Source organism: Meles meles, chromosome 18 (assembly GCF_922984935.1).
Source record: "Meles meles chromosome 18, mMelMel3.1 paternal haplotype, whole genome shotgun sequence".
NCBI classification, from domain to species: domain Eukaryota; kingdom Metazoa; phylum Chordata; class Mammalia; order Carnivora; family Mustelidae; genus Meles; species Meles meles.
The window spans coordinates 62,733,871-62,747,685 of record NC_060083.1 but is presented as its reverse complement, the minus strand read 5'-3'; the positions used below and the strand labels follow the sequence as shown (position 1 = coordinate 62,747,685).

At 59.1% G+C, this 13,815-nt stretch overlaps 1 protein-coding gene across 2 annotated transcripts in view; it reads right to left on the bottom strand.

Annotated features, from left to right (window-relative positions):
* Nucleotides 1–13,815, bottom strand: part of RPTOR (regulatory associated protein of MTOR complex 1) — a 307,922-nt gene that overhangs the window by 71,748 nt on the left and 222,359 nt on the right. For both annotated transcript variants that reach the window (XM_045984016.1, XM_045984017.1), the window contains exons 11-13: nucleotides 9,292–9,393; nucleotides 4,897–4,980; nucleotides 2,848–2,958 (exon numbers count right to left, since the gene is read on the bottom strand). In XM_045984016.1, coding sequence (XP_045839972.1) covers nucleotides 2,848–2,958; nucleotides 4,897–4,980; nucleotides 9,292–9,393 — 297 coding nt within the window. The remainder of the gene's footprint in view (nucleotides 1–2,847; nucleotides 2,959–4,896; nucleotides 4,981–9,291; nucleotides 9,394–13,815) is intronic.

Below are 13,815 nucleotides of genomic sequence, written 5' to 3'. Positions count from 1 at the left end.
GCCGATCCCACGGGAGCATGGCGGCGAGGGGCAGCTCAGCAGGGCTCACAGTGAAGCCAGAACAGACCCCCAGGACTAGAAGAAAACACGGTCTAGTCCTGGGTCCTAAAAGGTCCTAAAGATCCTGGAAGGACAAGAACGTGGCAGCCCCGGGGCAGGGAGGTGGCCTGGGGGCACCCTCTTCCGTCCCCTCCTTCCATGGGCTTCGGTCCGAGTGGGCCCTCGGTGCACCCAAGAACCGAGTACCGGTAGTGATACACTTCTAAGCGTCCGGAAGACCGAGGCGCTGAAGGAGAGGGAGCTTCCGAGTGACTCCCTGGAAGGGACCTTCTGTTCGCACGGCTCGGTGCGTCGGTGAAAATGCGAAGGGCAGTACCAAATGACAGAGGGGCAGCCTCCCCCAGCTGGGGCAACCAGCTTCTGGACCAGCGAGAAAAGGTTTCCGGGACCCGACACCAGCCGGGCAGATGTGAGACTCAGGCTTTTATTCCTTTTACTCTAAAATTTCCAGGGCGGCTTTCCGGGTCGTCACGGCGCTCACCTCCGTCCCCGCTGCTGGGAGCTCGGCGGCGACAAGCGTACAGAGGGCCAGGCAACGGGAAGTGGGAGCTCGCTCGGGTAAACGAGGGCAACAGGACTCACACTTGGTTTTTTAGCTCTGAAATCTAGTGTTTTGGTCCATCTTTGAGACCGTTACTTATCTGGTCAGTTCAGTGGACAGAAAAGTAAATAGTTTGTCAGAATGTACGATGTCCCGAACATCATTGTGAAGCTGACGAGCGACAGAACGTTCTGTGGACACAGCGTGTGCGGGGCGCTGGGCCCAAGAAGGGTCAGCGCGGAACGGGGGTCAAGGTTAGGCTGGGAGGCCCCGGTGGGGAGGGAGGGTGTTCACATCACCAAGAAGACCACAGAGACCAAGCCCGTCCACGGGGAGCGGATCACGGCGTCTGACCAACTGCATGCGTGGGTCCTGGTCGGTACCCCTGGACCAGAAACGCCCCCAACAGACGGGGACAGAGCCACCTCACTGGCCTTGCTTGCAGACAGCACGACCACCTGTGCCGAGAGGCCGAGAGAACCTACCGTCCACGGCCGGAACTACAGGAGTCAACAAGGCTGCCACTCGAGATCAGTGCACAGCCTCCGTGATAACTGCGCGGTGCGACTGGGGGCCGTCGCCGCCTGGAGACGCCTGTGCCGTGACACGTTCGCTGGGAACACCTGTGACACGCGCATCCCCTGCAGCCGTCACCCCAGCTTTGGGCCTCACGGCAGAGCTCTGGCTGCCTCAGGGGTGTGCGGGCGGCTGCAGCGCCCCGGTGCGTGAGAACCCGGTCCCGCGGCAGCCTGCAGCGGCAGGGACTCGTTCTCGGGACAGCAGAGGGTGCAGTGAGCAGAGAGCAGCACGCAGGACCGAGGTGGGAGCACGAGGAGGGCTGCCTGGCCGTGCCCAGACCCAGCCACCCACTGCGTGTGGCTGGGGAGGGGACCGGCCCGGGGAGGGTGACTGGGTAGGATCCCGGTCCCCTCCCTGCCCACTGAACCCTTCAAGCAACTGACCCTCTGGCCATTGGCACTTTCTCCCCATCTGTGTCCACAGTTCTTCGGAAGCTGACTGCCCCGTGTGATGGCCTCTTCTGGGGGTGTCTGTTCCCCACCCAGAACCCACCCTCACTCTGGAGCCCCCTCTGTGTTCTGAGTCAGACCTCCAGCCCTGGGAGCCCCCTTCACTCTCCTTTTGTAGCTCTTTGTTCTCCACTCCCCGTTGGGGTGGCTGTGTGGGCTCGGTGGCAGGGTCACGGGCCATAAGAGGTTCCCACCTCCACCCCTCGGGCACAGGTCCGCCTCAGCCGGGGTCTCCCGAACAATCACTCATCACGTCCGCCCCTCCTCCCCAGCGGCCCCCTCCTCAGCTGACCCAGTCTCTAGACCGAGGCCAGACATTTAAAAGCCACAGTTTGGATCTTGCTGTGTCTTCGTGCCTGATCTTTACTGGTCCCTCTCGATGGGCTAAAGGAAGTGGGACACTGTCCACTTCGAGGGCTCCTCGCACACGCCTCCAGCACCCCAGCCGGGGGGGCCATCTGCCCTCCCTGTGCCCCGCACAAGCTGTCCCCCGTCTACACCCATCAGTGCCCCTCGCGCTGAGTTCTCAGATCCCCCACCCTCCCGGCACAGTCTCCCATGGCGTGCTGGCTTCCCCTGCAGCAGAGGGCTCTGACCCACGGGACGTGAGCCTGTCCAAGACAGAGACCACCGCCTTTTGCGTCCCCTATAGCCTTTAGCCTGGTCGTGCCCAGCCCTTGGTGGACTACGGGCATGACTGCAGCCCCGCAGGCACGAGGACAGGGAAGGGAAAGGCTACTGGAGAGCAGAGCTGCAGGAGACTGTCCCCAGGGTCAGGGCACGGGTGGGAAAAGCAGAGGCTGGAGACAGAGGGCTTGGTGGGCGTCCAGGGAGGCAGGGCTGAGTTTCAAGAAGGAGGTGGTCGGGGTCATTTCCTGCTGGAGGCCTGGAGGGGAGGGGGAGGCGGCAGCGTGCAGCTTAGGTGACCAGGACTGGGCTCCAGGGGGATGCACTTCCCTTATTCTGGAAGGATGGGGCCAGCAGTGCCTGGAGAAGAGGTGGAGGACGGCAAGGGCACTGAAGGCAGACGCTGGGGTGAAGGTAGGGTAAGAAACACGGGGTGGTCTCAGGGGGAGAGAGGACATAGCGTCAAGGTGGGCAAACCAGCCGCCCACAGCAGCTCCGTGAGCCGCCTGCTCTCCACGGCCGCTGCCCGGGCCAGGCCGGCTAACACGCAGGGACCGCCCGGCACCAGCGGGGAGGACGCGGACTACTCACGCTGTCCACGGCAAGGATCTTGGCCCAGATGAACACCAGAAGGGGCCGCAGCTCTCTGGCTGAGCTCTGGAGCAGTTTCAGCACGTACGGGAAGATGCCCACGGACAAGGCCTGGGGGGGAGGAAACAGCGTGAGCGTGCCCGCTCGCGGGGGGCCGAGCCGCACTGGTGGTGGCCGGCGGGAGCTGTCAGCCCGGGGGGCGGGGCGTGGGAGCGCAGGGGCCTCCTCTGGATCTCCGCATCTCCGCTCCCCGAGACGCCACGCTGTGCTTCCAGCCCCGCCTGCTGCAGAGGCCACGGTTCATCTCATGAGGAACACCTGGCTTCCCGTCCGGGCCTGGTCTCACCCTCGCACGGCCTCGTTTGCGCTCAGTGGCAAGGCAGGGGGCCCTTAACTGTGATTCTCACGTTTCAAACCACAACGCTCCTGCCCTGTTGGCTCCCCCCTTCACGTCTGCCCTTGACATCGCCCTTCAGAGCAGGACTTGAGCCTCGAGGCGGGACAGTTTGCTGGCTGAGGCGGGGGCCGCTGTGGCCTCCGTGCTGCCCTGTCGGGGCGGCATCACCCCGGGGGTCCCTCTGCTCTCGGGCGGGGCGGTCACAGGGAGGGCAACTGAGGACAACTGAGCTGAGCCCGGTTATGCCGGTCACCTCAGTGCAGGTGCTCTGTCCTTATCTCTAGTTTGTTGGCATTCCCGAGAGACGGCAAGGGTGTCCCCCTCCCAGGTGGGCGGAGGGGTGTGACCCAGGCTGGAGGCCGCTGGCGGGCCGTGTCCATTTCTTGTTAAAGGTTGTGTTTAAGAGACAAGCGTCCTGCGTGTGGTTCGGGCAGGTGGGTCCGGCCCACACCTGCTGCAGGGCCTCGTCTGTCTGGCGCCTGCGCATGATCAAGATCGCCAGCCGGCCTAAGCTTCACCCTTTAAAGGGCCAAAATTCATTTTTAAAAAATTCACCGTATAATAAAAATCTCCCTAAAACGTCATTAGTACTTGTCTCCCTGTCTTCCTGGAGGGCATCAGCGACACACTGTGAGCTCGTCCCTGATGACTGAGCAACACTGATGTGCACAGGCCACGCAGCTCGAGAGTCACGCGAGACCCTCCCCGGTGATCGACACGCTCTACGTCGTCTGTGGCCCAGGAGCCCCGAGTGTGAACCGTCCAACGGTGGGTGATCGGTTCCTCCTGATTCTTAGACTTTTCCTCTTTCAACCTTGGACTACCGATTCTCTGCGGACGTCACAGAATGAAAACTCAAATGTGCACAAACAGAGCTAAAACGACAGGCTGCCCTCCCGCGCGCTCGCTGTGTCCTCCCAGCGCATCTGCAGACATGGTGCGCGCCACACATTTTCCTGGGTAAACACAGTCTTCACCTCTAAAAACTAAGGTGTCCTTTGTAAAAGAACCATATGCCATTACACCTAAAAAAATAAACAACTACTCTTTAATAACAAGGTATTCGGTTGGTGTAAAATTTCTAATTGTTTCATGAATGTTAACTTCTCAAACTTCAACTTTCAAATGTTCATTTGCACACAGAACCGGAAAGGTCCCTACGCTGCAGCTGGTGGGGGGTCTCCCGGACCCCCAGCCCACCGGAGGTTCCCCATCAATACCTCCTTTCCTGGTGATGTAGTTGTTGGAAAACGGGTCTCTGTCTGACCCTAGTTCTGTCCGTGTTTTCCGCTTTAAGTGGCTGGTCCCACTCTTTGGCAGAATGAGTCAGCAGCAAAGTGTTTCCAGGTTGTGCTGAGCCCCAGAGGGTAAAGTCTGTGCACGGGTGTGCGCTCGACACTCGGCCGGTGCAGGGGCACCCCACTTCTGGGCTCAGGCAGGGGTGAGCAAGGGGGACCCATTTTCCGTCCGCAGAGGTGAAGCCTCATGGCGGGAAGAGAGGGCAGAGCAAGCGTGAAGCCCGGAATGCTGTGGGGACGGAGGCCGCACGGCGCGCGTTCCTCGAGGGCCTCCCCCTCCGGTGACAGGTCACTCGCAGGCAGTGAGGCTTGTCCTCCCCCCACACCCGGGAGTCTTGCCGGCCCCGCACGTACCAGGCTCACCGCCCAGGGTCCCAGGTCCAGGAACCGTCCCAGCAGATCCAGGGCTCTCAGCCGGTGCACCTGGCTCAGCAGCACCTGAGAAAGAGGGATCGGATGGTCACCGCGTGGCCCGGTGCCACGCGCCAGGCCCTGGAGCGGGCCGAGCGCGCTCACACCTGCCCTGGCTTCACGCTGTCCTGCACCCGCGGCAGGTGCTGCTTTCTCCGCACTTCTGAGTTTTTCCTCGACAGCTAAAATACGTGCCCTGTTGAACGTATCAGAACAAACCCTTTTAAACTACGCGTCAACTAGATGATTGTTATCATCACCTACCACTGCACTCCTCTCTTCGTAAAACGAAATACAACACCGTGGCTTTGACACGAGGGCTCGCTGTGTCCTCTCCGGTTACGTGACCTCGGGCAAATGACTTCCTTGTCTGAACCTTAATTTCTCAATTCACGCGAAAGGAGAACACAAAACGGACCCCTGGAGGTTTTATCAGGTACCGGATTGAGAGCGGCTGGGCACCAGCAGCCCACGCCCATTCGGTAAAGACAGGTAACAACAGCCTTTGACTCAGAACTTCCTTGACTGGAAGTGAGGCTGATTAGCCTCGGTCACGGGTTAGTGGCCCATTTCCCAGGTGACACACGTGTCCTGACTTTCCTACTCGAGTGTTGGCTTTTCCTTACTGGCGTGGCAGGGCTGTTCACAGCGCGGAACCCTCGCCCCATCTTTCCTCCTGCTCTGTTCTGTCAGAGTTTAACACCTCTACTGGGGTCACTTAATGCCGACTTGTCCCTCCTGGTCTTTACACCTGAGGCCGTGGGCACAGAGACCCTGAAGGAGTCTTGGGTTTGCTGTTGCCCCCAGCCACCCAGTGGGCGCTTGTGGAGCGCGACTGGGGACGGCAGGGAGCCCCCTCTCACCATCGCTCAGCTGCAGAGACAGACAGCAACGATCCTCTGTGATGGTGGGCAAGGCTGCGAATCAGGCGAGCCTCCCAACCTGGGGTGCAGCCAGATCCCGGAGGGGAGGTGGGGGGTGGGGCTCCTGGGGCAGCAGGCAGAGGGGAGGGGAGGGGAAAGCTTGGGTGTCTGAAGACTGGTCCCAGGCTGGGGGTTTCGAGTGAGCCGTCCAATGTGGTTGCTGGGGGGATGGCCTGGCTGGATGGGGGGTGGAATGGGGTGGATGTGACCCTGACTGATGGGGAGGGAGAGACCCAAGACCACTGGGGACGGGCCCATAGGACCTGCTGGCTGAGCCAGAAGGCGGTTCGGGGAAGGAGACTCTGGAAGAGAAGGTTGGGAATGAGGCCGGGGAAGGGCGGGAGGACCGGCCAGTGAGGGCGGCCAGGCAGGCCATCCTGGGGCAGTGCTCCTGGCAGAGAAGCTGGGTGGACGGACTTGGGGGGGGGGTCCCATGGTGTCACCGTCCTGCAGTCGGTCGCAGGACCCGGGAAGACGACCCCGGGGCACAGGGTGTGGATCGTGTTGGGGTCTGGCGAGGACGCAGAGCAAAGCAGAGTGGAGTGGAATGGGGGTGAGGAAACGGGGCAGCTGGGGCTCCATGGGCCAGAGGGAGAGGTGGGGAGGGGTCCCGAGAAGGACAGGCAGCCCAGGGCCTGGGAAGTGCGGGAGGAGAAGCAGCCGCTGGCCGTGGCCCCTGGACTGCCATCTTTCCTTGCCAGCACCTGCCCCAGATCCACGTCCACACCTCCGCCTCCAGGCGGGCGCCATTACCAGGGGTGCTGAGTCTCTATCAGGAACCAGAGAGGTGACGGGGACCCGATCCCCCTCCTGCTGGACTCGTGGCTGGCACGCGTCACTGCTGCCTGACGCTCGGGTCAGGAGGGCGCCAAGGGCGGGAAGGCATGGGCTTCGGGGTCGTGCAGGGCTGGTTTTCATCCTGTCATTTCCTGATGGTGCAGCTTAGAGCTCATAACCCCCACAGACTTCTGTGTTCCCAGCCGCAGAGGGCAGCGGTCACACAGGACTTATGCTCATTTCCAAAGCTGGACGAGACGAGGCCCGTGGCAGCACTGGGCGCGTGCCATCCACCGCGAGGGTGGGTCCTGGACGCCGACCTCCCGGCGCGCGCACACGCAGCTTAGGATGCCTCCTCACTCACAGGCCACTCACAGCCTGTCTTCATTCTAAAGGAAACCAAGCTGCCCGAGGGGCTACTTTCCAGGCGACCCAGGCTGAGCCGTGCCCGGAGACTGGGTTTGGGAGCGCAGACATGATCTGCCCAAGATCAAAGGCGGCCGGTGACACCCCTTCTTCTCTCCCTCCTACAACATGCGGGGCCTTCCCTCCCCGTCTGGGGCTTCTCTGCGCCCCCGGCCATCCGAGGGGGAGCAGATAGCGATGTCACGTCCGCTGCGAGACCACGAGCCCCTCTCCCTGCGGTGTTGTGGGCATGGAGAGACTTCCTTCCTATTCCTTCTGTTTATGCTTCTAAAAGGCAAGAAAAGACCCTGGGGCTGGTCAGGGAAAGTTATTTCCAAGCTTTCATTCACAGGAGGGACTGCCAATCAGTTGGCCTGAGAAGACACTTCGTTTGACTCTGAAGGTCATCAGCTAAAGCCTCTGCGTCTTTGGGCGCAGAAAATTCCCTCTGGCTCGTGGGAAAAGTAGCAGGGATTGGAAAAGCCACAAAGTCTGCATTAAAATTCTCCTTCCTTAAGCAATACTTTCTGACTTGCCAAGGCCCTGGAGGATAACTTAGGGGCGACGGGGTCCAGGCTTTGGCAAAAATAAACCTCCTTAAGAGAAAGCAGGGTGAAGTTAACTGAACTAACGAGAAGGCGGCCGACCCCATGGGCTCCAGCACACGAAGCCGGTGCCGTCTGTGCTCCATCCTTCCCTGCTTGTTAAGTAAAGGTCCCGCATCGATCCGGGCCGGGCACAGCCCAGGAGACCGCCTGCCAGGATGACGCAGAGCCCGCTGCTTCAGGCTGGTTGAGGGATCACACACACAGCGTCTCCCCTCCGTTCTTGCCGAGCACTGCCCCTCCCTTCGGCACTGGCAAGTTGGCTCTACTGAGGCCTCTCTTTCCCCGAGGGAGTGTGGGTTGCAAAGGGAACATTAAAAAGAAAGGTTGAGAGCAGGCCACGCGCAGCAGGGCTTTTCGCCGAAGCCCGATCTGATTTCCTGTGCTCGGCATCACATCCCCGCTTTGGAAAGGACGGATGTCACTCGGCCGCCCCGTGGAAACCACAGGAAGGTCAGTGGGACCCTCACAGGTGAACATGCTGGTGACCCAGAAGGAGGGCTGGAGCCCAGTGTGTCCCACCTGTGCCACGGCCACCGCTGGAAATGTGCCCGTTCACACGGGGGCACGCGCCGAGGGAGGGAGTGCTGGGTGCCGCCACGTGGTCAGCCGTGTCTCGTCCTTATGACAGATTCTCTTTCTTATTTGTTTTGGTTTCAAAAATGTGTTTGTTTACAGCTCACCCTGCGAACGCGGGGTAGTCCTGAGTAGTCTGGAAGCTGGCGATCTCTGCGCTTAGCCATGGTACACACAGAGCCAAGACAGGTCCCGTGGCTACTCCGGACCCCTGCTCGTCTCTGCGGCATGATACCACACTTCCAGCACCCAGCCTCCCCAGCCCCCTCTGCCGTCTGCGGGCCCCGGCACACAGGCCTAGACCAGGTGAAACCTTGGTTCTGTGGCCAGCATATGGTCTCCAGGGCCTGCGGTGCGGCGGACCCCAAGGCGGTCGACCGTGCCTCCCCCACAGACACAGCCTCACCGACACACTTCTGGGAAAACGTTCTCCTCTTCCCACCTGGGAGGAACCCTGGTACTCCGCCACCCTCTCCTGTCTGACCTCATCAGCCGAATGAGAGCCACAACACTGAGCTTCCCAGCCGCTAGTGGGTCATGGCCTACGTGAGCACTGACACGGGCCACACGAGGGGCTGGCACATGCCTCCATGCAAGGGAGGACAGGGCTTTGGGTCCAGGCTGCCCACCGCCCATGGACGCGCAGTCCACGGGTATCTGGCGAGGGGCCACGAGGGCCGTCTGTGATGTGCTCACGGCTCCTGTCCCTTCCCCCGGGGGTTTGCAGCTCACGCCCTTCCAACAGAAGAGCCCGAGGGCACGCTGCATGCTCGCTGCAGCGTTCCGTGGGTCCCCTGGAAAGAGCGGCCGATGACAACCCAAATCAGTATTTAGGTGAGAGTGGGGAAGGGAACTCAGACGTCCCCAGAAAGGCCCTTCTGGAGTAAGTCTGCGGGGGGACCCAGCGACTTCTGAGGGATCTGACTGATGTGCCCCGAGAGCCACCTGGCCGAGGGCACAGCCACGGGCGTCGCACACCCGCACATGCATCCCAGGCTCCGGTTCCTTCCCTGGAAGTTGCTCACCAAGCCGCGGGATCTGAGGACGCTCACCTGCAGGACGATGGGAAGCTGCTCCGGTGGGTTCCTGTTCTCCACACCCATCGTGAGCCACACCTGGAAGGCGGTCAGCTGCTCCGCGAAGAACGGACTGTGCTGTGGGACAGGCAGGGGGTGTTGGTTAGGGACCCGCCATTCCCAATCAGCTCTGCCCTGGTGCACCCGTGTTCTCGTGAAGTCAGCTTGCATCACATGAACCAAATCTGGGACAGCCTGCGAACTGGGATGGAGCCCCCAAACTGGCTTTCCTGTTTTTAAGTGTGAATTAAGCACAAATTGATTAAAAACAGCGGCCTGGGGCGCCTGGATGGCTCAGTGGGTTAAGCCGCTGCCTTCGGCCCAGGTCACGATCTCAGGGTCCTGGGATCGAGTCCCACATTGGGCTCTCTGCTCAGCAGAGAGCCTGCTTCCCCCTCTCTCTCTCTCTCTGCCTGCCTCTCTGCCTACTTGTGATCTCTGTCAAAAAAGAAAAAACAAAAAACAAAAAACCAAAAACCAGCGGCCTTGTTAAGCTCTCCCTCCCCACATGGGGGAGACCGCTGGTCCCCGAGGGGCGCTTAGGTCATTCACATCATTCTGGCTCTTTTCCCTTCCTTCCGAGTTAGTTTTTGAATTATGTTTGTTCGCATGTTGCCTCTGGCTGGAAAAGCAGTTCCGCGCAGAGAGGACAAGCATTCCTCCTCTCTTCACCCAAAACTGTCAAAGGCAGAGCCTCTGCCACCAAAACGCGCAGAGAGGTTTGCTGTGCTCCTTACAGTGTGGGGAAGCAGACAGATGAGGGCGGCCCCCAACACAGGCGGGGCCCAGCATTTCAAATAACGCTCCGCAGAACACTGAGAGCGGCCCCACGTGCATCTCACGATGGCTCGGAGCTGGGGTTCTGGGCCAGACCTCCAAGATCACCTCCACCATATCTGAGCTCTGTGCTGATTTTGGGGAAAGTGGAGCCCAGAGAGGGGCGTTCTGGAGGACAGCTCACACAGACCTGGGCAGAGTCACCGGGCTGTGTGTCCAGGGCCTCCCAGGACAATTCTGAGGCCAGGCGGGCTGCTCTGCGGTCAGGCCACGGGTCAGATGGCCCAGCGGCCTGAAAGCAGGCACGAGGGGAAAGGGCGGAAAGTGGGGGGTGGGGCAGATGGGCACAAAGAGCCACGCTTGACCACTGGGGGACCCAGAAGGCCTTTTGCTGTCACTGCTGTGAGAGAGGAAGTGGTTAATCTCCACATCCTTCTTCCTCGTCCCACTTGCCATCCTGGGTCCAGACACACCGGCACTGCCTGGTGCCTTCCTGACCGTGCGGGGACCGAGCCACTCCTCGCGGTGACCTCAGCACTTAAAAGAGGAGACAGAGGAAAACCGCAGTTGCCCGGTGTTCGGACTCCAGCCCCCTGCAGAAGGCTCGTTAAGCCCCTCAGGAAAGTCCACGACCCACGCTTCCTGCTACGTGCAAAGGCTCCTCCCCTCTCCCTATGCCGGCAAATGCGGACTCTCATCGGGCGCCTTTCCGTTGCTGACTAGAATCCATCCTCCGCCGCTGACCTTGGGAACGTGACACACTGGTGGGCTTTGTTTTGGGGTATCTGACAGGGAGGCCTAAAGACAAAGCCAGTAATTTACAGGAAAAGTATCAGAACAAAGTCACGAATCTAGTAATGCTGCTGCACCTATGAGCCCTATACACACAGAAAACCTGTAAGCGGAATTCCGGAAGACACCGTGTGCGGTCATGCTGACGGGGCGGGGGGTGGGGGGACTCAACACTGCAGAGACGCCCCCAGCCCGCCGATGGGTCTGTGTCATCCCTGTCAAAGCTGTTCTCATGATCAAGCACGCTCAGTACCCGCGCAAGGACAAAGTGACCCACGGGGCAGAGCAGAGAACCCAGAAGCGCCCCATGAAGACGGCTGCCTGACTCGAGGTAAACAGCACCAGGCCAACGGAACATCCGTGTGTGGGAACGCGCACCTCAAGCCCTACCTCACGCCATCCACACGAGTAAATCCCAGACGAACTGCAGGTCTGAGGGTAAAAATAAAACAATCCAGCTTCCGGAAGAAAAAGAGGAGAACACCTTCTCAGGGTGTCTATCTCAAAGCAAACATTTCTTAAACAGGATGCCAGAAGTCTTAAGCATGAGGGAAAAACTGGCAAACGGGATTATGTTAAAACAAGAAGCTTCTGTTCAGGAAAAAAAACACGGAAGAAGTGAAAACACAGACAAGGGAAAAAAAAAGCAAAGATATTCACTACGAGTGACAAAGGCTTTGTATTCGGAAGGTACACGGTCACTACAAATCAGTAGGACACCAAACATAAAGGAAAAATCAAAAGACTCGATCAGGCAGTTTACAGAAGAGGATATTCAAGTGGCCCATGAGGATGCAAAACAGCGCCCGACAGGGCTAACCGTCAGGGAGATACAAGACGCAGTCTCGGTGGGACGCCTCCTCACAGTGAGCCGGAACAGCCACACGGGAGAAAAGGGTAGAATACGTAAAGTCTTTACGAGGACGTCGGGCGACTGAAACACCCACGAGCTGCAGGTAGGAGCGCGAACGGATCCGGGCACTTTGGAATGCTGTCTGCCCGCATGTACTGAACTGACCACATGCGTGCCTGGTGACCAGGAATTTCACTCCCTCATAAGAAATTAATTAACTAGGGGCGCCTGGGTGGCTCAGTGGGTTAAAGCCTCTGCCTTCGGCTCAGGTCATGATCCCGGGGTCCTGGGATCGAGCCCCGTGTCGGGCTCTCTCCTCGGCGGGGAGCCTGCTTCCTCCTCTCTCTCTGCCTGCCTCTCTGCCTACTTGTAATTTCTGTCTTTCAAATAAATAAATAAAATCTTTAAAAAAAAAAAAAAAGAAATTAATTAACTAATAAGAAATGAGCAGCGCCTGGGCAAGGCTGGGCCAGGCTGCAGTAAGGGAAGCATTCGCCTCAAGAACAAAATTTAAGGGGGCACCAAAAAACTCAGTAATTGAGATTAAAAAATACTTTAAGGCAATATTTAAAAAAAAGTGAAAACCCATAATGAACCAAAATATCAAACTTTCAAATGAAGGTAGCCTCAGAATTACTGATTTCTCCTTTGCCTCAGGCTCCAGTGACTCAGCTTGGCCCTGGCTGGCACCAACTGTGAGGACTGCAAGCTGGTGACTCAAAGAGTCTTCTGGCCAGAGTGGGGCACGTGGCCTCTGGAGAGCCCCACGCCGCAGTGAGAGCTGCGACCACGGGGGCAGACGCAGTGTGGAGTGAAAGCAGTCAGGCGCAGAGGCTACGTCCTGCAGTAGTCCGTTGTCCAAGTGCACAAAGGCAGGCAAGAAAGTAGTTCCTCGGGGAAAGCAGCAGAAGCAGCAGGAAGGGGCTTCTGGGGGCTTCTAACACGTGGCCGCCTGATTTGGGCGCCTGGTTACTCAAGTGTGTTCATCTTATAAAAATCCCTCAGGCCGCACATTTACGGTGTACCATTTTCTCTATGCACGCTCTGCTCCCGAAAAAGTGAAAACGAAATAAAAACGCTAGCATGTGGTCTACATCAGTTCCCCTCCCTGTCACAGTCTGGGGGAATGACTCCCACAGGCAGAATACTGATCCCAGCAGGGTAGAGGTGAAGCAGTGAGCTCCCCGGAAACACACCTCGCACTGGAACGGAGGGTAACAACACGGAGCCTGTGCCGTTCTCCACGCCAGTGTACAGCTCTGACCCCCTAGGGTGCAAAGTAAAGCCATACACCGTAGAAAAAGCCAAAAGCATACCAGGTTTTCCAAACATGCTTGTGGCGACAGGCCCAGACCTCTACTGGTGAGCTGAGGCACTGGGGAGGGCCACCCAGCTGCGGTGGCCTCCGCCGTCCCCACGGAGTCCCGTGACTGCTCCAGCCCGGTCCCTGCCTCAGAGCTTAGCTCCAACGGGAAGGGCACCCTCGGCGGACGCCAAGCACACTGGTGCGAGCTGGGTAAAGGCTCTGCCAGCTTCCTCTTCAGGGTTTAAAATGCAGGGCAGTCTGCGGCGTAACTTGCGAGCACGTTAAAAAACCGAACAAACCAAAAACCCAAAAAGGCAGCTGGAGGGAGGGATGGATGCGCTCCAGCAAGTGCCGCACATGTCGACGGCAGGGCCGAGTGGCGGGCACGCAGGTGCTCACTGTGCGGTCCTCTCGTGGCAGATTGCAGTCTGCAGGTTTTCAGAATGTGGAATGTGAAAATGTCAGGAATACAGAGGGAAGAAACAGGAGATAAAAGAGAGGGAGGCCTCTTAGCTCATCGCCCCCACTGGGGGCTTCGAGATCATCTGAGCAGTTACGTGTACACACACGTACCACACAGATATGCACGCGCACACACACGTGCACACACGAGCGCACACGTACAGACACCCCACAGACACACTTCACACATGCGCACACATACGTGTACGCCCCACACCTGACCTGAGCACTCGGCCTGTATCAACCCCTTCAGTCCTCCCGTGCCCCTTCAGGGGCACACCGCCCCGACTCCCCTGTAACACGAGGAAAC